This window comes from Saccharomyces paradoxus, chromosome II (genome assembly GCF_002079055.1).
Source record: "Saccharomyces paradoxus chromosome II, complete sequence".
Lineage (NCBI taxonomy): Eukaryota > Fungi > Ascomycota > Saccharomycetes > Saccharomycetales > Saccharomycetaceae > Saccharomyces > Saccharomyces paradoxus.
The window spans coordinates 125,081-152,207 of NC_047488.1; the positions used below are offsets into that span (position 1 = coordinate 125,081).

A 27,127-nucleotide genomic window follows, 5' to 3' on the forward strand; every position below is an offset into this window, starting at 1 on the left:
TAAGTACCTACATAATTACACAGTCTTTTTTGTTTTTACTTTGTTTATCCTTCTTGTTCTTTAAGCTCGTAGGTTTTTTTGGCTCAGTTTTCACTGCAGAAAAATTTTTACGGCTCGCATTTGAGCTGTCAATATTTAATGTATTAACGGCTTGCTTCGCCGCCATCGACTGCTCAGCAACTTCCTGTGACATTCCATTCGCAGAAGAGCTTTTCCTGATGCTTGCATTAGAACCCGTTTTAATATTATCTCTATTCGTGTTTGAATTCATAGTAATTTGCAAACCTTGCGGCTCACGCTCACGTTTTGGATTTCCAGTAAAAAATGTTTCAGATTTTGAAGAAACTCTTGAATTCGATCCTCCGTTGCTTATTTGACTATCCACAGTAGAGAATAAATTCAACGTACTGATACTTTTATTTTTTTTATGCTGCATTTTGCTAGTGCTGGTCAATCCACCGTCCCTGGAGCTTAGCTTATTAATCGCTCTCTTATCCTCGTTCCCTGCAGCTTTCTCATACCACTTCCAGGCGTATTCCATATTACGATCACAGCCTTTGCCATGCTCATAGAAGTAGCCGAGAGTAAATTGGGCCTTTGGAAAACCAGCATTAGCTGCACGCAAGGCCCATTGAAAAGCCTCATTTTCATCTTTCTCAAAGGCAGGTTCTGCTCCCAGTAAATACCATGCACATAAGCCCAACATTGCCACTGGATCACCCTTTAACGCTGCTTGAGTGTAATAATGTACAGAAAGTGATGTATCTTGCCCCACTGTATCATTACCTGTTTCATAGATTTGTGCCAATAAGGTTGCTGAAGGAACATGCCCTAAACTTGCTGCTTGAATGTATAGTTCCATTGCATACTTCTCATCGGGAATGACAACATCCAAGAACCCCTCGTGATAAATTTTAGCTAACTCATATGGTGCGGCGGCCGTCAATTCATTAGCTCTTGCTGCAGCCCTTGATAACCATTTTACGCCGTTCAACTTAGTATTAACGTCAGTTGGAAGACCCATTCTACCGTAGAAAGAATAAAGCCCCAATTTATACATTGCTGAGGGATGATTTCTGCTAGCCGCAAACTTCAAAAAATTTACTGACTTACGAGAATCTCTTGTTGTTCCTAGTCCTTCTTCTAAGCAGTGTGATGCTCTATACGCACTTTCTATATGACCATGCTTTGCAGCTGCTTGAAATAATACAAACGCTTCTTTATTTTCAATCTTTCCAAATGCTCCGGATGAATAACCATCCGCTAGTAAGTACTGAGCATCTGAATAACCCTTTATGCTCAGTTTTTTCAAATAGCCCTGCGCTTCTTTCAAAAACTGGAGTTTTAAGTCAGATTGACTGACATTTCCTTCTTTATCGCTATCTTGAACAAGAGCATTTGAAGATTCAATAGTCAATGCCGTTTGTAACATATATTGCGCGTACTGGAACAACACCTCCGGATCTTTAGATTTTTTGACGTTTTGTCTATACATTTCTATTGTTTTTAGCCTTGGAACTAGGGAGGTATTTTTTTTACCACCTAAATATCGACTGATCATTTGATGAGACAAATCCGCTACAGATTCATTGGTAGCGGTTAGTTGGGTATCACTGCTACCATTCAACAGGTACATGTGCGACAAATCTACAGAACGAGTTCTTTTCTTTATCTGCTCCTTCGTTAGAGATGTACTCGAATTTGTCTGTCTTAATGCTCCTAGTGACGGAGAATTAGTCGGAGTACTTCCCAGGGAACTTAAAGAATTACTATTCGAATTATGAAGACGAAGCTGTGGGGGTGGAACTGGATCGAAATCAGCTCCTTCTTGACTACTGTCTTTACCATTTGGCAGTAAGGGTACAGACGCAGCTCTAAAATGCTCATTGAGGAGAAGTTGGTTTGCCGACCGCTTTGGAAGAGCTGCAGTACTGAACTCTTCGTTATCCTTGTTTCCCCTATTTTCTTTATTGTCTGAAAAATCTTGACCTGCCTTCAGAGAACCGTTTTGGAACTGTCGGCCCCTGTTATCAAAATTTATATGCTGTGATTGCATTAAATGCTTCTTATATGGATGTATCTGCGGTGAACTTGCCATTTTTATGCTTATATTTTAACCTTATCACTTAAGAAACGAAAACGTAGTGGTGTACAATGGAAGGCTTATTAGCAGCAAGTCTAAAATCAAGTGCCAACACCTCGTTTGCTTCTACTCTTAAATCTTACATCATCCTCGAGAGGGTCTGCAGAAAGAATTTTTCGTTCTTTTTTTAGCAAGTCAAAACGCGAACTGAAACGTGGGAAAATATAACGATGACCTTTCTTAAAACATGTAAGAAAGGCTCATGAAAGTTATTTATATCTGCCACATAGATTGGTGGATGGTTGCAATCAACTGTCAGTGATTACTTGTCGTCTATACATGTCAACTAAGTACTATGGACGTGTGTGGAATGGATTACAGCAAATGAAATGAACTCGCAGTGCGATGTTTGGGTGCAAGATATGTATATATGTTGTAAGAGACAGATCATTGATCTTACGGACCAACTTGGAATCAGTAAGGCTGACCGACCGCTGCAGTTTTGTGGAGTCATCGCACTATTAAGGAACTTGAATGAAGTATGTGCGCCAGTTTAAACGAGGTTAGAAAGAACGATGCCTATGGGGTCTCACAAAGAGGTTACAATGACGCTTGCAGTGAAAGTGAGGGCATGCTTCATGGCAGTAAATCGATGCCTGTTAGTATGAAAAATATGCTACCGTCTCCTACAATGGTTAACATGTGTGATGTTTTGCAAAACAAGGGTGTTGCTGACGACGAAAAATCCAAGGTAGCTAACACGTATACTATTTCGGCGGCGACTGATGCTGAAGATGTCAACTCCAGTCAACCCCAGGAAAGTGATCAAAGGAGTCATCTTGTTGCCTTAGAGATCTTGGAAGGTACTTTCAAAGATATACCTTACAAGGAATATGCAAATTTCTTGGGAAATGACAGCAACCATCAAATCCTGACTAAGTTTATAAAATCATTAAGTCCTCTGCCATCATCATTATTGGAAACGCTTTTCAACTTATCGAAAAGTATATATTTCATTGCGGAAGCGCAAAATATTGACAGAATACTAGAATGCTTGAGTAAAGAATGGATAGCTTGCCACCCGAACACTCATTGGAAATCAGGCTACAAGTCATGCCATATTGTATTATTTTCCCTGTTGATCCTTAATTCAGATTTGCACAACGATTTTCAAGTCGACCATAAAAAGATTAGATTTTCCATGGTCGCATTTATCAACAACACTTTGAGGGCATTAAGAGAAGAAAGTGAATATGAAAAATTGGAAATATACTCAGGCGAACATTTGATCATCGAAGAACTCTCAGAATACTATAAAACATTAAATGAAACCCCCTTACCGCTATGCGCGGAATCTAGAACATCAATCTCTACATCTGATAACCAATCTTCCTTGAAAAGGTTCTCTACTTTGGGATCACGGGAATTTAGCACATCAAATTTACGTAGTGTTAACTCTAATTCTACTACACTATATTCAAGAAATGGACAAGTATCTGTACGAGAAATGAGCGCAAAATCGAATAAAAACTTTCACAATAATCACCCCATGGAAGCACTCTATCTCAAAGAGTCCTTTGATGATGATTTAATTACCGAGAAAGGCTCCAGTTGGTTCATGGATGACTTAATTCTCATAAGCAAGAAATCATTGCCACGCAAATATTCTAAAAGAGACAAAGATCAAGTGACAGCACCAAAAATAGCCTCTAAGAGAAACAAATCGCTCTTCGGGTGGCTGAAGCCATCCAAAACCACTACACTTGTTGAGCACACGTCTAGGAAGACCTCTTTATCGTACTTGAATAAGGATTCTGAATGGGAGAGAGTGAAGATACAAATCAAGGAGGGTAGAATGTTTATTTTCAAAATCAAACCAGATGTCAAGGACGTTATTCAATCAAGTGAAACAGACACTGCCACTATGGACTATTTCAAAGATATCAGCAGTTCTTATTTTGCTTACTCGTTGCTTGAAGCCGAAGCACAAGTGGTGCAAGATAATATAATTATAGGTAGTGGGGCAATGAAATCAAATATGTCCTACAAAAACACCAAAAGGAAAGGCAACTTTATCATTAACTTCCCTGAGAATATTGACGGACCTAAGCTTGTTTTAGAGTTCCAGACGAGAAATGTTGAAGAAGCCCACAAGTTTATGGATTGTATTAACTTCTGGGCTGGTAGAATTTCTCCAGTTCCCTTAACACAATTCGAAGTTGTATCTAATGCAGAATATGGGTGGAGTGACAAGGTCTTGACTGATCACGCTTTTCTCAATCTAAGAAATATCATTATAAGTGAATGGAAGCCACTATTAGGCCTAGAATTACTATACGAAGATGCAAAAGATGTAGAAATGATCAAATTAAAAGAAAGACTAAAGGAATTGATGAACTTTACCAGACAGCTAGGAGTATGGATAGATAAACATAATGAAATAAAGGATGAGCTGGTTGAAATCTGGAGCTTTGACGATAGTTGTTTTGAAGCAGTAATGAATAATTGGAATTCGAAATATTTGTATATGAATAATCAATATAAAAAACGACTGAGTTATTTGAAAGCCTTACAAAAAGCCATGGGTTCAGTTCAGTTCTAAGTTTATTTAAATATATAAATAGAAAGATGGCGGTATGGAATTATGAACTTAAACATTGTGTTCTGTTTCCTATTTACAGGGAATATTTAGATAGTTTGTGTGAAGGATATACGCAAAAAAAAAGCGTCTATTTCGAATTCGCATCATTGTCACTTGCTTGCTTTTTCTTGGCGTACTGCCTATCTAAGATAGTCTTCAGTATAGCGTCCTCGCCATATTCCTCTTCCTCAATTTTCTTCCATTTCTTTTCTACATCAGCTCTCTTTACTCTACTTTCTATGACAGCACGTTTTTTGTTATTTAAACTTGCCTCCTTGAGGCATTTGTTCAGAGCGTCCTTTTCGTTGTTACAAAGGCCAAATATTCTCTTGTAATATTCTTTTTGATGGCATTTATCAAGGGCATTAATGAAGTCCAAGCAGGCTAGAATGTGAAAGGGAAAGAAATAATGTTAGTAAGACGAATCATGGAGAAAGGCAAATATAAAATAAAAACTCACTACTTACAATGAAAACGTTCTGCTTCTAACTGTGGATGCATGATATGATACTTTTCTTATATTGCTTTTATTCATTGCACTTGTAAATCAGTGAATGTTATTGGACGCGCAGCGGTTTTTTAATAGTTCCTTCTCTATTAAATTAATATGCGATATGAAACATAATGTAAACACAAGAAGAGAAATTGAAAATAAAGGACCGGCAGACAAATAATGTCATCAAGTAAAAACGACAAACCTAATGTCAGCAATGAGGATGTCATACACTTCATAGACGACTATAAGAAGAGAAGGAAGGCTCAGATGACACGATTCTTCGGAATCACCATTTTTACACTTATAACATGTAGAATGGCCATGAAGAAAATGATAACGACGAAAGGTATGCATAGGAAATTATTTCAACTTCCCGGTCTAAGAACCTATTTACTAACTTAACTTATTACATAGTTCCATTGAACACTTTTCAAACAAATTACGCCATCCGGATGCAGACAGTAACGGGCACACAAAAGAGCCTTGCAAGTTCTCTCTTAGTGACTACTGGCATGACCCTAGGTATATTTGGTATGGGCATCACAGGAACATGTTGGAGCTGGGATGTTTCATCATTCCAGGATTTGAAGCAGCGTCTGGAAAGGCGTGCCAATAACGAATTTGTGGTGACGAATATGCCTCTCGATAAAAGAAGCCAGCAAGTGGTGGACGCCTTAGTCAAGGCACAAAACCCATCTCTTTGTAATTAGTGTGTTATAGCATAGTAGTAGTTTCAATAGAGTATATCTGACAACTTCTACGTCTTACCCGCTCTAGATCTCTTATTGGTGGCAAAAATCGATGGTAATAAAGAGCGGAAGGGGTCTGATTGTTGTATGCCTACCATTCTCTAGTATAAACGTGAAAGAACGTCAGTAACATAGCAATTAACTCATCATTTAGGTATGGCAGAGGTATCAGATGAAACCATCCAGCAGTTTATGGCATTGACCAATGTGTCGCATAACATAGCCGTGCAATACCTCTCAGAATTTGGAGATTTGAATGAGGCGCTGAATTCTTATTATGCTTCTCAAGCAGATGACGAAAAAGATAGAAGAGAGGAAGCACATTGGAACAGACAGCAAGAGAAGGTCCCCAAGCAGGAGGCCTTATCCTCCATAAACTCTTTAAAGAAGGCTATAGATGAGGAGAATGTTGGTGGGTTAGGTTCTAAGCCAGTGCTTTCACAAGGTAGCAACGAGTACTTGAAAAGAAAAAGCTCTACCTCTCCTGAACCAGCCAAGGGTAACAGCCGCTCTGGAAGTGGTAATAGCTCCAGGTTTATGAGCTTTTCGGACATGGTAAGGGGTCAAGCTGATGATGATGATGAAGATCAACCAAGAAATACTTTTGCTGGTGGTGAAACATCTGGCTTAGAAGTTACAGATCCTTCAGACCCAAATTCATTACTGAAGGACTTGCTGGAAAAAGCGAGAAGAGGTGGACAAATGGGCGCTGAAGACGAATCCCGTGATGATGAAGAACATGAAGTTGGTGCCAACCGGTTTGCTGGAAGAGGTTTTAGATTGGGCTCAACTATCGACGCAACCGATCAAGTTGTAGAGGACAACACTTCTCAACCACAACGTAGAAAACCCGAAAAAGTCACAAGGGAAATCACATTTTGGAAGGAAGGTTTTCAAGTGGCCAATGGTCCACTCTATCGCTATGACGACCCGGCGAACAGTTTCTATTTGAGCGAGTTAAACCAGGGGAGAGCTCCATTAAAGCTTTTGGATGTGGAATTTGGACAAGAAGTTGAGGTCAATGTATATAAAAAATTAGACGAACCCTATAGAGCTCCCAAGAGAAAACTGGGCGGCTTTTCAGGCCAAGGTCAGAGACTGGGATCACCTATTCCAGGTGAATCCTTATCACCGGCAGAGATTCCAAGGGATGAGACACCTGTCGCTCAGGAACAATCCAAGCCAGACAATGAGCCAAAAAAAGGTGACACCTCCATTCAAATTAGGTACGCAAACGGTAAAAGAGAAGTTTTGCGTTGCAGTTCTACAGATACAGTGAAATTTTTATATGACCACGTAACATCGAATCCGAATACTGACACATCAAGGAATTTCACCTTGAATCATGCATTTCCTATCAAACCAATAAGCAACGATGAGACAACGTTAAAGGATGCTGATTTGTTAAACTCAGTAGTCGTGCAAAGATGGGCATGAGCATTATTGTATAAAAACAGAATCGGGGACCTCAAATTTTGATATATAAATGCATGTATATCTATATTAGTAGTATATATCATTTGTATCTTAATACAATTTCAAATCACCAGTTATTTGATCTAATACCGCTTTTGGAGCAGGCCCTAAACCTAATACGGTGGCACTTCCCGCAGCGATCTGTGTTCTACCGGCATCATGAATAACTGCTGCATTCACTCCAAGTGAAATAGCCTTTGCATACAGCTCGTCCATTGTAAACTTGTCTGGACATTTCAACGTTATCTTGGCTTGCCCAGCATTTAGCCATCTTTGAGTCATGATTGGGTTGTATGAAGCACGCGCGGGGTTTGTCGCGATGTGTCTGAAACAAGACAATGCTGCATGACAGCATTGTGCTGCTATCTTGCCCTTTGTCATGGCAAGATCTTGGCGAATTACCAATGCCATCCTAACTTCTCCGGGTATGTCGTTCAATGAAGTAGACTCAATGTCTTCATCCTCATCACTCTCATCTTCGCTTTCGCTTTCCTCTTCATCAGTGTCATTCTCTAACTTCCTCCCCTCCGTTTTCTTCGAATTCAATATAGTAGCAGAGGAATTCTTGGTTGATGATGCGTTCGATAAACCTAACCGGTAACCCACGGCAAAGGAGATTGCCGTGAAAGTCGCCCATAAAGCTATGTTGGAATTTGTAGAGGACATCATTTTCCCTATTAGAAAGTCGTTACGATATTATCTCTAAGGCCTAGCAAAATAGTAGGAGATGACTGGACAATATGCTCAATATCTTCTAGAAGAATAGTAAATGACCTTTTGACACTGTTTTCGTCATACGTGATAATGCGTGCTGAAGAAAAAACAACATGGGTTGTCCCTCAAGAGAATAAACTCAAAGGAGTAAAAGATATTTTAGAGCTTGTTGGCTCCATTGTTGCCACCGAAAGGCCCCTTTCTGTTTTTGGGCTATATTCAGTTTAATTTTTGGAGTTCCTATTATAAGTAGGTGAAAGCAGGCCAAGAAGACAAATAGGAGAAAAAGAGACAAAATGGGTCAAATATTGTCCAATCCAATTATCGACAAAGAGCATCATTCTGGTACAGATTGTTTGACAGCGTTCGGACTATGTGCCATGCAAGGTTGGCGTATGTCTATGGAAGATGCCCATATTGTTGAGCCTAACCTTTTCGCCGAGTCTAATGAAGAACATCTGGCATTTTATGGTATATTTGATGGTCATGGTGGTTCTTCTGTGGCAGAGTTTTGTGGTTCTAAAATGATATCTATACTGAAACAACAGGAGAGCTTCAAGAGCGGCATGTTAGAACAGTGTTTGATAGATACCTTTTTGGCTACAGATGTTGAGTTGTTGAAAGATGAAAAATTAAAAGACGATCATAGTGGTTGTACGGCAACTGTGATATTGATATCTCAATCGAAAAAGCTACTGATTTGTGCCAATTCTGGTGATAGTAGGACAGTTCTGTCTACTGGTGGTAACAGCAAAGCAATGTCGTTTGATCATAAGCCCACATTGTTGAGTGAAAAATCTCGTATCGTAGCTGCTGATGGTTTTGTTGAGATGGACCGTGTCAATGGAAATTTAGCTTTATCTAGAGCCATAGGTGATTTTGAATTCAAATCTAACACAAAATTGGGACCTCATGAGCAAGTCGTTACATGCGTTCCTGATATCATTAGGCACAATTTGAATTATGATGAGGATGAATTCGTTATTTTAGCATGTGATGGTATTTGGGATTGCTTAACTTCTCAAGAGTGTGTTGACTTAGTCCACTACGGTATAAGTCAAGGTAATATGACGTTGAGCGACATATCATCTAGAATCGTAGATGTTTGTTGTTCACCCACCACCGAAGGCTCAGGAATTGGTTGTGATAATATGAGTATTTCCATTGTTGCTTTGCTAAGGGAAAATGAGTCTGAATCACAATGGTTCGAGCGCATGAAATCCAAAAATTACAATATTCAAACTTCTTTTGTCCAAAGAAGGAAAAGTATTTTTGATTTCCATGACTTCTCGGATGATGACAACGAAGTGTTCGCAATAACTACTAAGAAATTACAAGACCGCTTAAATCGTAACAAAGATAATGACGACATGGAAATTGATGACCTTGATACCGAATTGGGCAGCAGTGCTACTCCCTCAAAGTTAACAGGTGAGGGTAGAACTGGCCCTATTGACTTATTTTCGTTGGAGGCTCTATTAGAAGCCGGAATTCAAATAAGGCAAAGACCAAGCTCCGATAGCGACGGCAATACTTCTTATTTCCATGGTGCTTCTTTATCAGATATGTTGGCATCTTTAAGCAATGCGGCTGCGGGAGAAACCGAACCTGATGATGCTGATGATAACAATGATAATGACAGCGAAGAAGACGACAAGAATGGAAAAGAGAAAAAGGGTTCCAAGATTGAAGAAATTGAATAATAAAATTTGCCAAATCGCACTTTACAAAAGAGTGGTCAAACGTTTTTATCTTTATTAATTGTTCCTCTTTTGCCAATAGGGTTTTTTTTCACTAAATCTTCTTTTCTGGCCTATATTGAGGAGATGGTAAAATTCATAAAAAAATCATTACGAAAGAATGATAAATTGTAACAGAATTTATAAATCCTATTCATATAGATACATCTGTTTTTCCTTACTCTTTTTGTTTTTCTTTCGTTGGTAACCTTTGAATCCTTTTTGATGAAAAAAAACAAAAAACAAAAACAAAAAAAAAACAGCAATATTGATTGTATATCCGCACCATAATTTTCCTATTAATAGTTTAAGCATAATTAATATACTTACTAAAATAATGTAACTTTGCTCTTTGTACCGATAAAAGTTATTCTGTGAAGAAAAAGGAAAAGGGGGGACCACACTACTTATTTAATATTACTCTCCAAATATCTTACAGGTTGTCTTCCACGTAGTATTTATTAACGTAGCCAGATCTATGCCCTTCACTTCCGATACAATAATTGCTACTTGTTCCATATTACAAGGTTCATTACGGCCCTTCACCATGTAAAGTTCTCCAGCATCTAGCTTGTCAGCGAGCTTATTTTTCTTGACAGACTTAAAGGCAGGATATTCGAAAGCCATAGCCTCCTGGTATTTGGCCAAGTACTGGAAGGATTCATGTGTTCTTTTAATCTCACACCATGGAGCATCTGTCTCTAGTAGCAACCTTTGTGTTGGTATTTGCTTCACAACGGCTAGATTTTCCTCGCTTCTCAACGAACAACCATTAATTCCTATAAAGATGTTGGGTGACAAGTTCAATAGCTTCTGCAGATCTGCCGGAGAACCAGTGAATGAGTGGACTACTAGTTTTTTATCTGAATGAAATTTGTAGAAGCCGCCGGATGACGATGCATCTAACTTTTGTAACTGAAAAGTATCCTTCTCATCAGTAAACCCGGAGATAAATTTTTGCAAGATTTGGACAAAATCATCACATGCATTCCTCATATGTAGAAACAATGGATAGCCGTTGAGTTTGTCATTCAAACAGCTTATTTTCAGTTGCTCTTCAAAAAAAAGCTTTTGCATTTCTTTGGAGCTATAGTGAAATCTGTCGTAGTCGAGCCCGATCTCGCCAATTGACCTGAAACTTGTATTTTCAGCTTTTAATTGCTGATCCATCAAACTATAAAGCTCTTTCAGTTTGCCAGCAGCAAAGGATGGATTACTAATAACTTTACCATACAGCGACTCATTATATGTTTCATCCATGGAAGGATTATCAATAGAAGCACTAGGCTTGTCTTCTTTGCCAGCGTCCGCAAACTCGTTCACACAACATGGGTGAACACCTATTGTGTGGTACAGCTTTAATGGGCTACAATCCTTGACGCTGTTGATCAACTCAATGGCGCTTTGAGACTCCATTATGGATGATCCCGTAACAAGCGCAACTTTCACATCCCTCTGAGTAGCACGCTCCAAGATTTTTATATAATCTGCTGGATGATACTGTTTCCCATTGTAAATACCGTGAAACATAGGATCTGTCAGATTCAACCCAATATCATAGTATTTCAGCGGAGAATCCGTGGAAGCTGACGTCATGCTACAATATTGTGTCCAAATTGGTTTCCAGAACCTAGCACCACTTTTGTTCGAGGTTTTCAATAAGGAGCCCCACATGTAACTAGGACAACACTGCTACCCTGGAAAAAAAGCCCTTGGTAACGAATTTGACCACGCTTATGTGCCCATTTCCTGCCACGACACCACTAGGCCCTTCCACATCTTAGGAAGATTGTTCTTACAAGAGTCCCTTCACGGGTAACGCGGTGCCAGCGAGGGGCTAAGCCTTCTAGAAGGCCAGAAAAGGCCCAGAAACGCCCGCAGTGCAGAACTTTTCAGGAACAAAACTAGCGCAGACCTCCTGGACGCTGTTTAGCAACCTCTTCGCAAGTATTTTGCAGCGGCATTTTGCAGGGCTCTTGCCTATCGTATCACCACCTCATAGCGGTTAGGCTCCAAAGCTTAACTCCATTTGCGTTCGTTTTTGAGTTCGTCTTTACGCGGTTTTGGCCTATCTTGTCCCATTCTTTTGTTGTATGCGACGTTATCTGTGGGTGAGAGAGGCTATTTTTGGTCCGGTGAAAAAAAAAATTTTCTCTTCTGAAAGCTGAAATTTGAAAATTGAGATGAGATGCGATGCGATGAGATGCGAGGCCAATGCGATGAGACACTTTTCTACTTCCTTGTACAGAAGTCATGTATATTTTGTACGTTAATATTCATAGAGGCTTTTCCATATTATTTGTTAGGCAAACAAAGCTGACGAATCTTCACTGCTTGAGCCACTAAAGCTACTTACCCAAGAAGGTATATACACGGTTGTGGGTAGAAAAGAAAAAATATCACAGTTCTTAGTGAAGTTTCCTCGCGATGACATTGCCGAAACTCAGCAGCGTTTCTGTTTCATCTGGCCACGTTAGCGCCAACTCACATGGTTTCTCAATACTTAGCAAGCATCCTCACCCGAACAATCTTGTTCATTCTCACTCACTTTCTCACACAAATGCAAAGAGTCACCTGCCCATCAGTAACAGCAACACCAAAGAAAGCGGTACGAGCAAGGAGGAGGTGGAATCACTCAAAAAAAACAACCCTTCTTCTTGGGATCCTAGTGACGATATCAAGCTCCGCCATCTGAAAGAGATCAAGAACTTGGGTTGGAAAGAGATAGCTCATCATTTTCCAAACAGAACACCTAATGCCTGTCAATTCAGATGGAGAAGACTGAAATCAGGGAACTTGAAATCAAATAAAACTGCAGTTATTGATATCAATAAATTGTTCGGTATGTATGCCGCCGGTGATGCTACCACGACTGCAGGTACTCCGTCTGCAGAAGAAACGGTAAAAGAGGAAGCTGTTGAGGACGAAGATATTACTGCAGGTTCTAGTGCTATCGACGATTCTCCACCGGATTTCAAACCACTAATCAAGCCTAAATACATGGATAGGAAACTCATGACCCAAAGATCTACGTCAACGTTCTCGGATCATGAGCCACAACACACTAAACCAAGGAAACTGTTTGTTAAACCAAGGTCCTTCTCCCATTCTATAACCACGAATACGCCCAATATAAAGTCTGCTCAGCAGACAAACCTCAGCCTCTATAGCACTACTTCAGCAAAGACAAATAAAGCTGTTAATTCAAGCGATTATGAGAATATTGGGCTCGTGCCTAAAATTATTATAAGGTCTAGAAGGAACTCGTTTGTTCCTTCAACCCAGATTTCTCATTCAACCACAAAGTCTAGGAAGAACTCCCACTCTGTGATTTCTTCTAGAAGATCATCTTTCAACATGATGCATTCAAGAAGATCATCCTTCAACTCTCATGCTCCTACGGAACCTATTTCTAGAAGAGCTTCCCTGGTGGTTAGCCCGTATATGTCACCCAGAAGATTATCTTCATCACAGTCTGTTCACCATCATCCGCAACAGCAATATTATCTTAACCCCATAGCTTCTCCCAACTGCAAGATAGATCACGCTAACGATAAAGTCACGCACACGAGGACTTTCTTAGATATGCAAAAATTCGCTAATAAACACCCATGGTCTAGAGAAGATGATGAAGTTTTGCTTAACAACACCAAAGACAAACAGAACCATTTGTCAACGCTAGAAATTTCTATTGTTCTACCTAACAATAGATCTGAGCTGGAAATCCAACAAAGAATGGACTACTTAAAGAGAAAAGGACGCGCAAGTGGCTTTCTTACAAGTAAAGGATGTAAAACTGAGGAGGAGGAGGATGACATTGACCCACTGCACAAGGAAAACGATATTAACAAACCATCCCTGCAATCACAAAATTGCAGTAGGTCAGAGGCCAGACATGATAACCCAAAAGCTAGTGAGCTTTCTTCTATGACCAGTGCAAATGACATACATAATGAGCAAGATGAACTTCCAGGTATAAATTCTATTTTTAAGAATATTTTCTGAGCTAAAAGACGGATTTAGTTTGTTTTGACTATTCGTTAATGAGCAAAATAATTGCTCACACACATATATACATATACATATAAAATCCGTTCATAGGAAAATTTTGTAATACTATTTATTATTGTTACATTTATATGCTTATAATCAAAATATATGCATTGCTGCTCATTCTTCATCATCCTCTATCAGTGTGACTTTCCTCCTTTTTCTTACTCTTCCTTCCTTTCTGTGGTTACCTATATCGTTTTCATCCTCTTCTTGTTCTTTTTCCTCCCCTTCCTCATCATCATCATTGTCCTCTTCATATATGCTTTCCTCCTCGTCTCCTTCAAGAACTAAATCATCCTCATCATTCTCTTCTGATGTTTGGTCCTCCTCAATATCATCATCAAGCGTGAAATCTTTGTCTTCATCTTCTTCGACATTTCCACCTACACGTAGCTCAGCATCTATATCATTTTCTACTTCATCTTGCTCTAAACTTGATATTCCGGTATCGTTGTTCCTCGATGTATGATTTTCAAACGGTACTTCGGAGTTTTTAATGGTGAAGCAGAGTTCCCAATGATTTTCAGTATCGAATTTTGATCTGGGCATCCTTTCACGGTTATAGATCCTTTCCAACGCACTTTTTTCCGCTTGATAGATTAATCTGTCGTATTTCATGTTGTTATAATCACACATATAATCTGTTAAGGAGGAAATAGTGTTTTGAAAAAAGTCAGTAACGGGAACTTCGGGCTCTAGGATATTGTTTACATGGAGCTTGGATGTTTTGTACTCACTGCTTCTTTTTCTTCGCCTTCTTTTATTTTGTGCTCTGCTGTTGTTATAGTTTTCTATATGTGTGTTATTTGAAATTACAGGAGCCATAGTTTCATTTGTAAGAGCTTCATCTGCTAATGCGGTGGGTTCCAAGTTCATCATTCCATTTATACCAAATGACGGTCCTAGTATAATGGGTTCCCACAGTAATTTGTCATATTTAACGCGAGGATAGTTTTTTGAACTCCAAATTTTATAGATTTTTTCAATCCTTCTCCAAGAATCAATCTTAATAATATAATCAAAATCATTCAAAGAGGATAATGAGCGCTTTTTATGGCGATATAAAACTTGAAGCTGTTCCAATCCAAACACCACATCTGTTGGTATCATTCCCGTTAATTTAGCGATATCATGCAGCGTAACTTGTTGAAAAGAATCTTCATCCTTATCATTTGATTGGCGTTCAGCGCTGTCTCTTAATTTTAACAGCACTTCAGCACATTTCATCTTCCAAAACGTTCTGTAAGTCAGCAGTCCTAAATCCGACAATGGTTTCTCGGGAGTTCCAAATTTTGATTCCTTTCTGGATAATAGATATGAAAATTCCATCAGAAACTGACCGTATCCTTTCCTTTGGTATATGGGTAAAGTTAAAATACAGCTTAAGTTATAGTCATTGGAGTTGAATTTCTCCTTGGAGAAATAGCCCACGAAATGGAATTTCGCTGAATTCTGATGAGTGAGATTCTCTTCATCTTCTCTTTCCGTAAGGATATAGAATATAAACGGCTCGACATCATAATACAAAGTTTTGGAATTAATGAAACATTTTGCCAGCAGGCAAAGATTTTGACAATACAAGACATCCTCCCGTCCATCAATTTCCCAAACGGATAGCTTGCCTTCGCGATAAATTTCATTTCCGGGAGGCTTGAAAGCTTGACACTTTAGTTGATGTCTATAAAAAGTATATCGAGAAGTCATATACTTTAAGCAGAACTCACATATGAAAACTATTTTGTTTTGGTTGATGTATTCAGGAAAAGGAGATGTATACCAAGGTCTAATTTCATAATTTCGAAGAACAATGTATTCTATTTGTGAGGACCCCACTTTATTTCGTATTCTTAGCACTTTCCTTTTCCTTCTTTTTCTATTTTCATTTTCTCGATCGGTTTCATTATGGTTGCAAAGTGGTACGTTACCATTAATGTACGTCGCAGATTTAGAATTCTCTAAAAGGGTAAGAAACTTTATTTTATCTTCCCAAGTGGGTAGAGTCCTTTTTGTACTAAAATCTTTCATTTTTTTTATTGTTCCGCCGTATGGTATATACCATTGCCATGAATCGTTATCCTTCAATGGCGTATTATCGGAAGAGTATGGGTATGCTATGTTTTCGGCTTGTATACCCCATGCTTTCTTTAACCTGTTTATTCTTCCTTGAAACCCTGTTGAAGCATCCGGTGGGGTTATATTTTTGTTAACTAATGGTGCTATAGCTGAAGATTTTGATATTAGTCTTTCGAAATTAAAAAAGTTGATTGAATTATATTTAATCCTAACCTCCAACTTTTCGCTGACCTCAATATTAGGTTCGATAATAGGGAAACTTATCGTTCCCATCTTACTATCCCAATTAACTATGTTTCTAGGGGAAATTTCTGATGTAACGTTGGTCTGCTGAGAGACCTCTGACCCTTTTTTTATTTTATTAAAGTCTTTGTCAGACCGAACACTTCCTCTTATTCGATGTGCTACATCGGTAACGGAGTTGGATAGATTCCTTGTGGTCCTATGTCCATTTGTATTAGTTGTAACAAATTGAGAATGTATCAAATCATCGATTTCTAAGTTTTTCAATAATGCATTTTTCTTGGGTTTTGGCGATTCGTCATTTACTGTTAGTGACATTATATGCAAATTATACGGAGAAGTAATTGATGAAAAGGAAGAAGAAAAGGGGATACAGATATCAGCTATGAAAAAAAGTCAACCGATACTTTTTCTTTTTTCTCTTTTAATTTAATCCTTTCTCTTTTACTTCTTCTAATATGCTCCAATTCTGTGGTATTTTCCCAGCTCTTTATTTCCAACAATGAAGTCCCCAATTAATTAACAACCACTATAATAGCATGTCAGTTGAATGATCAATGACAGAATATTAGTAATATCTTGTACAATTGACCTCGACGTTTGACTGTATGGAGGGGTCTGCTCTTCTCTGCTCATTGTAAACAAACTAACGTCAATAAATTATTGTTACCCGACTGATAATACACTACAATATCAATACCATACATGATGCAGCGATGAAGTTATTGATACGTAAGAATATTAAATAAGGTAGAAACATCTCTTTGATTAAACATCGTACATATAAATACCATATATAAAAGTTTGTGGAAAAAGAACGTTTAGAAAAAAAATAGTAAGTAGTAGGTTAAAAATAAAATCTCAAAAGAGGTAAAAAAAGAGGGATAATATTGGCTTGATTACATTGCGTTACTTAAAGTAGCCTCATCATTCATTCATTATCATCGTTGCATCGACATTAGGTGACGTTTCTCAGAAAAGAATAACTACATCATGGTCATTAATTTCATATTCATATTTTGCGTTTTTTTAGGTATTTTCTGTGGTGTTTTTGATGGTTTTTATTATATATTTTTTTCATCTTTTATCTTGTATAAGCACCTTCATTACTTGTATCGTGCGATATACAAATACCAAACAAACTCTATAATCATAGAACAATGGTGGTTTAGATTACCATAGATTCTTCTTGTTTTGGTTTTGTAAATCTAATCCGCTTAAAGAGCGATTCAAACCCTGTTCCAAGCCATCATCTAGCCCAGAATGACTCAATGATTTGTAGATCAGGTCGGCACTATTCAAATTGTGTACGGACAACATGGACTCATCGTGGTAAGACTGGTAAGAGAAATTAGAATGCACTGAACCATTGGTGTGCTGTGGAAGCAGTTGGGATTGTGAGTTTGCTGTAGAAGATGGGCCGTTAAGATTATATAACTGCTGGGAAGACAATGAAGCATTCTGGTATGCCACTGGTACGCGTTGTTGGGTTTGAGACTGCGATGGTGGTTGCGCTTGGGATAGGGATTGACTGTTGATAGGGATTTGTGAATTTGGGGGTGAAATTTGGGAATTTCTTAGTAATGGATTAACGGAATTGATTTGATAATGGTTGGCAGAATAGCCAGATGGAATTCTTGAGGATGGTGTTAAAGTGGCTTGCTGTCTTAAAAACGATTGCTGTTGTTGTGCGGCTGATTGAACATTTTGCTGTGATTGTGGTTGAGGTTGTTGCGGTTGGTCAGCAGAATTGTATTGAGAGTTGTGATGTATGTTCATTTTAGGTGAGGTTAGTGTTGGTTGCATGGAGAATTGTCCTTGTGAAGAAATCTTTGGTGTTGAGCTGGCACTATTATTATTAACGATGACATTGTTGTTACCGTTACCATTACCGTTACCAATACTATTGCTGTTGGAAGAATTGTTAACGGCCTGGTTGCTAATACTATTCGCCGCAGCAGCCGCGTGGGCCTGTAATAAACTTGTATAAGATTGAGACCTGTTCATGGAGCCACCAGTGGAGTTTGGCTGCAAAGGATGAGCTGATGTCATTTGACCTTGTTGTTGCAAATGAGATTGCAGGTTAGCATGATCCAGAATTTTTCTTCTGATTATAATAAACCTTGGATCATATACTTCCACTAGACCTAAGTATGAGCACAAGACATTAATAATTCTCTTGTGAGAAGCGGATATACCTATGGGGTAAGCCAACTCATAATAATACTTTTCTCTATCCTTAAATAACAACAATTGAGAATAAATCTCCAAAGTGTCAGGGTCATTGAAGTCCAGTTGTTGGGGTGGGAGGGGTAAAGTTGAAGTTGATGGTAAAGGGGCATAAAATCTCTCAGTGGACATCTGGTTTTGATTGTTAGCATTTATTGCTTGATACAGCGATGATGAGGTGTGTTGGGCAGAAAGTGAAGGTTGGTTCAGGTTGATGTTACCACCAGTGTTACTATTAGAACTACTGTTGTTAATAGTATTGTTCATTGGACTGTTAATCATGCTATTGGCATTAATCCCGTTCATTAAGGTCGAAAATAATTGATTATTGGAAGTATTATTATTTCCGCTTGCACCCATTTTGGACAATGAGTGAAGAGAAAGATTAGATGACGACCTGTGTTGTTCTTCTAATTGTCCTCTTTTCTCTCTCTTCTCTCTCTCAATTCTTTCTCTTTCAGCCTGAGGAAGCATTTTTTTATATTCCACTTTCAGTTTCCTGCCACTGATTTCCTTGCCATTCAAAGAAGTTATCACTTGAGTAGTTTCTTCAGGAGTGGTGAAATTCGCAAAGGCTAGACCTCGGAAAATACCGTTATCAAAGTGATAATTGAAGGCATAAGGAAGGGGAAGATCCATATCTTCAATAATGTCTAACAGTTGCTCCTTTTTAATGGCAAACGGAATGTTTTTAATAACAATGGCATTCGGAATAACATCATCATCCAAAGCAGTATTAGTGGAGGCATTACTCAAATTTGCAGCAGAAACGCCGTGTTCAGTATTTTTTGCAGAGTTTTCACCAATTTCCGTTTGTGCACCATTCTCTCTGCCAAGTGTATCTCTAGTTTCGATAGATGGCTGATTTGTTTCCTGGTCACTGGCCTCCGTATTTATATTATTACCTAGAGCATCATGGATTGCTGCAGGAGGAGAATTCTCAAAAGAGGGGGTCTCCATTTCTTATCTGTTATTAAACACGCTTTCCCTAGTCTGTCACCTGCCTCTATGAAATACTATATCACACTTCTTTTTATGCTAACATCCAAGAATATGCTGCTAATCTCACCTGAACGCTGCCTTTAATTGTTATTCTTTTCCAGGAAAAAATCGCAAAATTGCAGCATCCGTACTTCGTGACATGTTTGTTTGTTACCCTTATTGAATGCATCAGACTAACTTGAATTAATAAGGATATACTGGTATAGGGAAGGTGGAATTCAGGTAGCGATAAGAAGTGGTGAGCGTTGAAGCGGTTTTACTTGAACTAACTTCTGCACAACGAGAATACATAAGAACGCTATTACTAACAAAAAATTGAAAAATGTCAGACCCTGTAGAGCTATTAAAAAGAGTATGTAGAAAAAATAATATAACCGAAGGGACAAAAAGAAACCTAGATCATTCCAGAAATTGCAGAGGCAAATTACTAACATTCGAATACGGGAATGGACATTCCCTGTTATGTTAAGGCTGAAAAGAAGGGTGTTCCTTCATCGGGTTTCATGAAACTGTTTAGCGGTTCTGATTCATACAAGTTTGAAGAGGCTGCTGATCTTTGTGTTCAGGCAGCAACCATTTACCGTCTAAGAAAAGAGTTGAACTTGGCAGGAGACTCGTTTTTGAAAGCTGCTGACTATCAGAAAAAAGCTGGTAATGAAGACGAAGCAGGTAATACCTACGTAGAGGCTTATAAATGCTTCAAAAGCGGTGGAAACTCTATCAACGCTGTGGATTCATTGGAAAACGCTATCCAAATTTTTACTAATAGGGGGCAATTCCGGAGAGGTGCTAATTTCAAGTTCGAACTAGGAGAAATTTTAGAAAATGATTTGCATGACTATTCGAAAGCTATAGATTGTTATGAGCTTGCCGGCGAGTGGTATGCTCAAGACCAGTCTGTGGCATTATCGAACAAGTGTTTTATCAAATGCGCAGATCTAAAGGCTCTCGATGGTCAGTATATTGAAGCAAGTGATATCTATTCCAAGTTGATTAAGAGCAGCATGGGGAATAGATTGAGTCAATGGAGTTTGAAGGATTACTTCTTAAAAAGGGGTCTCTGTCAGCTAGCCGCTACTGATGCAGTTGCTGCTGCAAGAACTTTACAAGAGGGGCAAAGTGAAGACCCAAATTTTGTAGATTCAAGGGAATCGAACTTTTTGAAAAGTTTAATCGATGCTGTTAATGAAGGTGATAGTGAACAGCTCAGCGAGAATTGTAAGGAATTTGATAATTTCATGAGACTAGATAAATGGAAAATTACCATTTTGAATAAAATCAAGGAATCCATCCAGCAACAAGAAGATGATTTGTTATGATCAGCATATACTTACGCGCACATACATATATATTATAAATGTAACACTTGTTTTACCCAAAACGGCCAAGTGATTGTCTGCCAGCCGTGCACCTTTTCTTCGAGATAAATATGTAGCGATGACTTAGTGGACGAAGGAGTATTGGAGCTATATACTTCCAGCGTTGATCAAGCATAATAAACCTTTGTTTATGTGTTTCGACAGTTATTGCAAGAGCGAAGCTAAGGCCATCATTTCACAAGAAGTTGGTTGCGGTTCGAATCTGTCGTACGCTGTGTAATGTAAGGATCTTCCCTTAGCTTTTCTGATCCGGAACCCTTGAGGGATATTACGCATCGCGTATCTTCATACGATGGCTGTAGTTTGTTGACTTGCATTCTTGATACTAAGCAATAGATGGCACTTTTCTCGTTTCTTTTCCTTCGTTATATAACGTAACCTTTTTTTTTTTTTACTTCCCTATCCTGCCCCTTATCACTCTAAATAAGAGGGCCATAGATAAGCAAAGTCAGAACTCTGCCTTATTTATCTATTACTAAACACAACACATTATAGCCTAACATTACAACAACACTTTTTCTTCCTTACAATAATAAGCGAAGGTTTTACGAACTGCAAACTAACTGTAACACCTGAGTGAAGAGCAGAGAGTAGTATTAATAAACGAAAAGGGAGAAGCTTATCTTACTGTAGGAAAACAAAATGGGACTGCGTTACTCCATATACATTGAAAATCCGTTATCTTCCCCATCATCATCGTACAAATCAATAAACGACCCTTTATTCCACTCTCAGCACCGATCGCAAAAAAACGTAAGCTTCATCACCTACGGTTGTAGACATTGCAAGACACATCTTTCTAGTTCTTTCCAGATTATTTCTAGAGATTATAGGGGTAGGACTGGAACCGCTTATTTAATGAACAAAGTTGTTAACGTTGTTGAAGGAAAGGTCGAGCAACGAAGAATGTTGACTGGTGACTACTTGGTTTGTGATATTCTTTGCCATTGGTGCAAGAGGAATGTTGGATGGAAATACTTGCAGAGCAGCAATGATGATCAACAGTATAAGGAAGGTAAGTTCATCTTAGAGCTGAAGAACATTTGTAAATGTACTTAATGTGTTCCTTTGTTTGCTAACTAGCACCTTTTCAGTACGTTGTAGCGTATGGTTCATTTTCAAGAATCTGGTCTTCCTTCCTTCTATATTGATAAGGTATATTTTTATTCGTGTTTCAGTTACTGATCTGGGTTAATTGGGTTTGGGTTTGGTCAGGTTTTTTTTTTTCAAGTAATTTTTATTTTCTCATGGTGGTTTTTATCTTACTGATTTATATTTTTTTTTTTTATTCAGAAGAAAACTGAACAGATAATCTCTTATTAGGCTAACTACTCTATGTTTATCTTACAAGGCCATCGAAAGTACATCCTTGGTGATTCTTACGTTACTTTCTTTTACTTATAAGAAAGTCATGTTTTCTCTGTTTTGTATACTCAAGGATATGTAGCAGCGTCTACATTTTGTTTAGCGTGTTTCCTAAAACTGGAGTGATTTTGAAAACTTTTATGAAGCAGTTTTCAATACATAACTGTTTAACATAAACATTCTTATAAAATGGAAAATATATAATGATAACTATAACATTTTTAAAGTACAACATATTCTACTTTTAGAATAAATCACAATATACAAGGACAGCTTTGGAACGGACAGAAACGATTCGGATCCTAGGCAAAAGTGCAAAAGGAAGAGAAAATGGTCCATGTGATATAGATAGACTAAGCACTATCCAACAAAAAGTTGGTGGCGGCTTCCAAATCCCAGTTGCACTTTTCCAAGGCGTTATGTGCTTCTTCTTCCGTGAACCCCATGCCACTTAACTCTTCAACGGCTAGGGACTTTGGAGTAGTTGCAACTCCGCGGTTAACTATTGAACCTTTTTGCAAACTAGCATCAATAATCGGATCATTCTTCAATGGGACCGGCTGTTGTGGAATACTTGGCGCAGCTATATTCGTTGGCGCATCTATCTTGGTTGGCTCAGCTTTGGAATTACCAAATCCAGCAAAAATCTCGTCCCACTCATCGTTGCTTACTTGAGCAGGATCACTGGCTGATTGTTGTTGAACTTGTGGTTTTGATGAGCTAGTTAACGTCCCTGTAAAAGTATTTGATTGCAATTCATCATCGAGATCCTTATGGTCTATGGTTTCAAATTGCTCCATCGACCCAGCATTGGCAACATTCTCAAATTCTGATTCTGTATCAGCACCATTATCTTCCTCTACTGCGGCCTGCTCTAATCCTGCGAACTCGTCATCAAATTCGTCCTTAGCAGGCAGAATGAAACCAGCGTTTGGTTCTTGAGAACCACCCTCATTATGTGAAAGAGAAGTATTCTGAGCTTGATATTTTAAATTTTGTTCAGCGTCAATGCCCAAACTTGGTTTAGATTGAGGATTGTACGGAGTTTGAGAGGATTTCATTGTTGCTGATGGAATTTCTCTGGTATCTTCGAACTCATCATCATCTGAAGAGGATGAATCGCTTTCATCGATATGTAATTCCTGGATTGGTGGAAACTCCTCATTTATTGTCTTTGCTTTTGGTTGAGCAGAGAGTTTTGGGGATTCTTGGATAGAATTGACCGACTCACCGTCTTCATTCGAATTAGTCCTTTTCGTGGTACTACCGTTTTCAATAACTTCTGTGGTTTCGTTGCTCAAAACATCGGTAGAAGCAGTAGCAGGGGCAGCTTCCCATTCGCCGGGAATATGCGACAAGTTTCCGGTCTTATCCCTATTCGCAGCATTATTGATGGTGTCGCGTTCTTCTAGTGTTTCTGGCAACTCAACATCATCTCTGACGGATTGAGGAGCATTGTTTGCAACTGACGAAGTTAACGATTGGCTTCTTGGAATACCATATTCATTCAAATCACCATCGAATCTATCGCTTAATGTTTCAGTTAAGTTTGCGTTTGCTGTCTCATTTCCAGGCTCAGTACCGTTGTTTGTATTGGCGTTTTCACTATCGCTTTGAGATCCTAAAGTTGGAACGTCTCTATCAAATACGTCACTTTCGGTTCTTTCTGTCTTTTCTTCATCGTCCTTAACCCTGTTAACATTCAAATTTGAATTCTCAACAGTAGTCTCAACAAATTTGGATACTGTATCTTCGTGAACATTTTCTCTCGGTGTGACTTCTTTAGTCGTTGTATCTGTATTAGAGGCGCTTTTCGCAATAATGTCCTTAGAATCTTCAGGTAATTGCCCCATAGCTAAATTCATTTGTCTTTCGGATAACTCTCTCACATTATTGGCATATTCGATGTTTCTTTCCTTTAATTCTTGATCAGCTTTTTCAAAAGAAGCCTTCCTCTGGGATAGATCGTCGAACATTGCTTGCAACTTAGAAACGTGCTGATGGTAAAGATTTTCTTGTTCTTCAATCTGTTTGTTACGTTCTTCTAATTGTTTTTCACGGTCTGTTAAATCAGTATCCTTGTCAGACAAATCTTGATATTTAGCCTGTAATTGCGCGTGCTGCTCTTCCACCGTCTTTTGATAATCATTCAATTCCTTTTGCTTAGTTAAATAAACGCTTATCTTTTCGCCAAGACCATTGATTTCTTTCTGCAAGTTTGTTACTGTAATTTGATTCAACTCTAGCTGTTTAGAATTAACATCTACCATTGACCTTTCTTGCTTGACGTGTTGTTGTTTTTCATTTAACTGTGACTGTAAAGAGGCTGTCATCGAATTCAAATTCGTAATTTGTTCTTTCAGTTCAGCATTCTTGGTTTGAGATTCTTGCAAATCAGTAGTTAGTTCATTGAGTTTGGACTCAGCGGCATGGTAGTTTGCTTCGGAGACAGCCAACTGTTGTGCTAATGTTTCATTTTCTTTATTTACTTGAATTAGTTGTGCTTCAAGCTGTTCGGTTTGTTTAACGTTTTGGTCATGGGTAGAACGTAAATTGTTCAATTTGATTTGAATAGAATTCTTCATCTCGGTAACACGCTTTAACTCCTGAGTGGCTCTTGATTTTTTATCATTGGTTATGCTTGCTTGCTTGGACAGGGAGTTTACCTGGTTCGATAAATTGGCCATTTCAGTGGTAGCGTTAGATAACTGAGCTGAAGCTTCACCATCTGCAAATAAGTCCTGGTTCTTAAACGCATTATTGGAAGATCTTGAAAGAGCAGATGCGCCTAGAGCGGCGGCACCCACTGCCACACCCATAGCGGCACCAGTGGCAGCACTAGTGGCAGCGCCTGCTGGCATGCTAAACGCAGAAAAGTTTGGAACTTGTGGCAGTGTTGTAGAAGCTGCACGTTTGATTGGACTTGAAGCATGCTTTGGAACTGGTGGAGGTTGGGCGCTAAAGGCATCACGAGTCTCCTTTAGTTGATCTTGTTCCTCTGGTTCTTCCTTAATTATACTCTGCCCAAAGTTCGACGTTGGCGTAAATTTTTTTAACCCAGAAGAGGAATGGGTTAAAGTTGGGGGTTGCTGTGGTTGTTGTTGTAATGTTGCTTGGCCGCTGTTATCATATGAGAAACTATTATTTGTGTTGTTCTGAATCACAGCTTGTGTTTTAGTGGGAGAAGGGGAGCTGAATGATGGATTCAAAGCCAGTAAATCACTCAAAGAACCGTTGTTTGAGTTTTGGGGAAGAACTTGTGGAACCGCTGGTTGAGTACTAACAGCTGGTGCTGATACTTGGTGTGGCATATCCTGTAAGGATGGCTTACTTGCTCTTGAAGGGATGGCAATTTGAGGTGCGCTTTGTTGTTGAGGAAGTGGGTTTGGTGGATATAGCCCCAGAGCGGGGGATTGCAATAATTCATTGGGAATAACATCCGGTAACTCGACACCAGCATTCTTTTTTTGAATTAAAAACATGGCAATGGCAAATTCTAATTTGGTGAATTCAGCATTGTTATGAATGTCAGCTAAGTCCCAGATGGTGGCCAACGTCTCTTGGTTTAATTTAGACGATAAGAAGAAGGGAACCAACACAGCAGAACTTAGCGAGCCGGCATGTTGCTTATCTAACGAATCAAAGATTGTATCAAATTGTTGTTTTTTTTCAAAACTTAAAGACCAGTCTGAAGCGGCATTACTGAATGCACCGGTAGATAGGCGTGATATGGTGGAATGCCTTGTTAGTGAAGATACGCCCGTAGAGTTTGCACTCAAGGGAGTAGTCCTGTTTTGTTGGTTAACAATAGAAGGTTCTAAACGAATAGAATCCCACAACTGGGTAGGTAACGCAGCAGGTGGTGGGTTCATGCTAGGATGATGACACATAGAAAGTTGAATCAAGTACATGGCCATTATAAACTCAGATTTGTCTAAAACACCGGAAGTGTCTCTATCACAAAGAGCCCAAATTTCGCCCAAAGTCTGATTTGGTAATCTTGCCTTTAAAAATATGTCCTTCGCTTTATCTCCAGGAACCGTTTGAGCACCCTTTGCTGTCCTGTCAAACAATTGTGAAAATTTAGCAATATCATTCGCGGATAAGGGAGGAATTTCAGTGTTATTTGCATTGGCTGTTCCACTAGTGCTTTGCATAGGAGTTGGGTTCTGGCTTATAGAAAGAGCAGCCAGTTGAGTGGGTGCGTTCTCATACAGTGCAGTGGAAATTGGTTGGTTAGGGGCTTGTTGCAATTGAGCAATCATTCTCAAAGCAGCTGAAAACTCGTTAAAATTCAAAAACCCCTTATTATCTATATCAACCATAGCCCAAACTTGAGATAGTATTTGCCCTGGAAGCCCAGAAGACGCAAAGAGTGGTCTCACTGCCTCGCCAGTGACCACCCCGAGATCTTCCGCATCCAACTGATGAAATTTCTGATTATAAAAGGCTTGTTCCTGAGAGGATAACGGAGCCCTAAAAGTAATAGATGTCATGTCCTATTTCGTTTAAATCCTATTGAAAACACGAATAAAAATAGGAAAAAAGATAGATCTAGAAATTCGCGAATCTATTTAAAAGGTGCGACACGCTATGTTGTTTCGCGAGAACTAGTAAATCTCTATCTTAAAACACTCTGTTGTGTGTTGTTTTCAAAGTGCTCTGTTGTATATTGTTTCCAAGTTGCTTTTGAAAAGGGGTTTTGCAATAGTTGAAGATTTTGATTATAGGAGAAATCTAGTCCGTCCTCCTCCTCCGAAGCATCGACGGGTAATAACCGTGTAGTTTTTCATTTCGCGACCGAAAAGTATGCATTTTGACATAGCTAACAATATGTGTTATCTTTTCTGAAGGTGTTTTCATCAATTGTCAAAGCACAGCAGGA

At 38.8% G+C, this 27,127-nt stretch overlaps 14 protein-coding genes across 14 annotated transcripts; 7 read left to right on the plus strand and 7 right to left on the minus strand.

Moving 5' to 3' along the window:
• Positions 1–7: 7 nt before the first annotated feature.
• Positions 8–2,098, minus strand: SKT5 (Skt5p; the record flags this gene model as incomplete). Its single annotated transcript, XM_033908647.1, has 1 exon — positions 8–2,098. One exon carries the CDS (start codon positions 2,096–2,098, stop codon positions 8–10), a length of 2,091 nt encoding a protein of 696 aa, XP_033764538.1.
• Positions 2,099–2,624: 526 nt separating this feature from the next.
• On the plus strand, positions 2,625–4,685 carry YEL1 (Arf family guanine nucleotide exchange factor YEL1; the record flags this gene model as incomplete). The annotated part of the gene is made up of 1 exon (XM_033908648.1): positions 2,625–4,685. One exon carries the CDS (start codon positions 2,625–2,627, stop codon positions 4,683–4,685), a length of 2,061 nt encoding a protein of 686 aa, XP_033764539.1.
• A 127-nt stretch (positions 4,686–4,812) lies between these two features.
• CMC2 (Cmc2p) lies at positions 4,813–5,225 on the minus strand (the record flags this gene model as incomplete). Its single annotated transcript, XM_033908649.1, has 2 exons — positions 4,813–5,108; positions 5,192–5,225. 2 exons carry the CDS (start codon positions 5,223–5,225, stop codon positions 4,813–4,815), a joined length of 330 nt encoding a protein of 109 aa, XP_033764540.1.
• A 172-nt stretch (positions 5,226–5,397) lies between these two features.
• Positions 5,398–5,930, plus strand: IAI11 (Iai11p; the record flags this gene model as incomplete). Its single annotated transcript, XM_033908650.1, has 2 exons — positions 5,398–5,566; positions 5,635–5,930. The coding sequence occupies 2 exons, from the start codon at positions 5,398–5,400 to the stop codon at positions 5,928–5,930; spliced, it is 465 nt and encodes a 154-aa protein (XP_033764541.1).
• Positions 5,931–6,125: 195 nt separating this feature from the next.
• On the plus strand, positions 6,126–7,406 carry SHP1 (protein phosphatase regulator SHP1; the record flags this gene model as incomplete). The annotated part of the gene is made up of 1 exon (XM_033908651.1): positions 6,126–7,406. One exon carries the CDS (start codon positions 6,126–6,128, stop codon positions 7,404–7,406), a length of 1,281 nt encoding a protein of 426 aa, XP_033764542.1.
• A 90-nt stretch (positions 7,407–7,496) lies between these two features.
• Positions 7,497–8,114, minus strand: PTH2 (aminoacyl-tRNA hydrolase; the record flags this gene model as incomplete). The annotated part of the gene is made up of 1 exon (XM_033908652.1): positions 7,497–8,114. The coding sequence occupies one exon, from the start codon at positions 8,112–8,114 to the stop codon at positions 7,497–7,499; it is 618 nt and encodes a 205-aa protein (XP_033764543.1).
• Positions 8,115–8,455: 341 nt separating this feature from the next.
• PTC3 (type 2C protein phosphatase PTC3) lies at positions 8,456–9,862 on the plus strand (the record flags this gene model as incomplete). Its single annotated transcript, XM_033908653.1, has 1 exon — positions 8,456–9,862. One exon carries the CDS (start codon positions 8,456–8,458, stop codon positions 9,860–9,862), a length of 1,407 nt encoding a protein of 468 aa, XP_033764544.1.
• Positions 9,863–10,315: 453 nt separating this feature from the next.
• SPAR_B00520 (3'-5'-exodeoxyribonuclease) lies at positions 10,316–11,572 on the minus strand (the record flags this gene model as incomplete). Its single annotated transcript, XM_033908654.1, has 1 exon — positions 10,316–11,572. The coding sequence occupies one exon, from the start codon at positions 11,570–11,572 to the stop codon at positions 10,316–10,318; it is 1,257 nt and encodes a 418-aa protein (XP_033764545.1).
• Positions 11,573–12,325: 753 nt separating this feature from the next.
• TOD6 (Tod6p) lies at positions 12,326–13,903 on the plus strand (the record flags this gene model as incomplete). Its single annotated transcript, XM_033908655.1, has 1 exon — positions 12,326–13,903. The coding sequence occupies one exon, from the start codon at positions 12,326–12,328 to the stop codon at positions 13,901–13,903; it is 1,578 nt and encodes a 525-aa protein (XP_033764546.1).
• Positions 13,904–14,068: 165 nt separating this feature from the next.
• Positions 14,069–16,585, minus strand: SAS3 (histone acetyltransferase; the record flags this gene model as incomplete). Its single annotated transcript, XM_033908656.1, has 1 exon — positions 14,069–16,585. One exon carries the CDS (start codon positions 16,583–16,585, stop codon positions 14,069–14,071), a length of 2,517 nt encoding a protein of 838 aa, XP_033764547.1.
• An 855-nt stretch (positions 16,586–17,440) lies between these two features.
• Positions 17,441–19,456, minus strand: PIN4 (Pin4p; the record flags this gene model as incomplete). The annotated part of the gene is made up of 1 exon (XM_033908657.1): positions 17,441–19,456. One exon carries the CDS (start codon positions 19,454–19,456, stop codon positions 17,441–17,443), a length of 2,016 nt encoding a protein of 671 aa, XP_033764548.1.
• Positions 19,457–19,820: 364 nt separating this feature from the next.
• Positions 19,821–20,817, plus strand: SEC17 (alpha-soluble NSF attachment protein SEC17; the record flags this gene model as incomplete). The annotated part of the gene is made up of 2 exons (XM_033908658.1): positions 19,821–19,850; positions 19,969–20,817. The coding sequence occupies 2 exons, from the start codon at positions 19,821–19,823 to the stop codon at positions 20,815–20,817; spliced, it is 879 nt and encodes a 292-aa protein (XP_033764549.1).
• Positions 20,818–21,519: 702 nt separating this feature from the next.
• Positions 21,520–21,936, plus strand: MOH1 (Moh1p; the record flags this gene model as incomplete). Its single annotated transcript, XM_033908659.1, has 1 exon — positions 21,520–21,936. The coding sequence occupies one exon, from the start codon at positions 21,520–21,522 to the stop codon at positions 21,934–21,936; it is 417 nt and encodes a 138-aa protein (XP_033764550.1).
• Positions 21,937–22,595: 659 nt separating this feature from the next.
• On the minus strand, positions 22,596–26,738 carry EDE1 (Ede1p; the record flags this gene model as incomplete). The annotated part of the gene is made up of 1 exon (XM_033908660.1): positions 22,596–26,738. The coding sequence occupies one exon, from the start codon at positions 26,736–26,738 to the stop codon at positions 22,596–22,598; it is 4,143 nt and encodes a 1,380-aa protein (XP_033764551.1).
• Between the last annotated feature and the right edge of the window lie 389 nt (positions 26,739–27,127).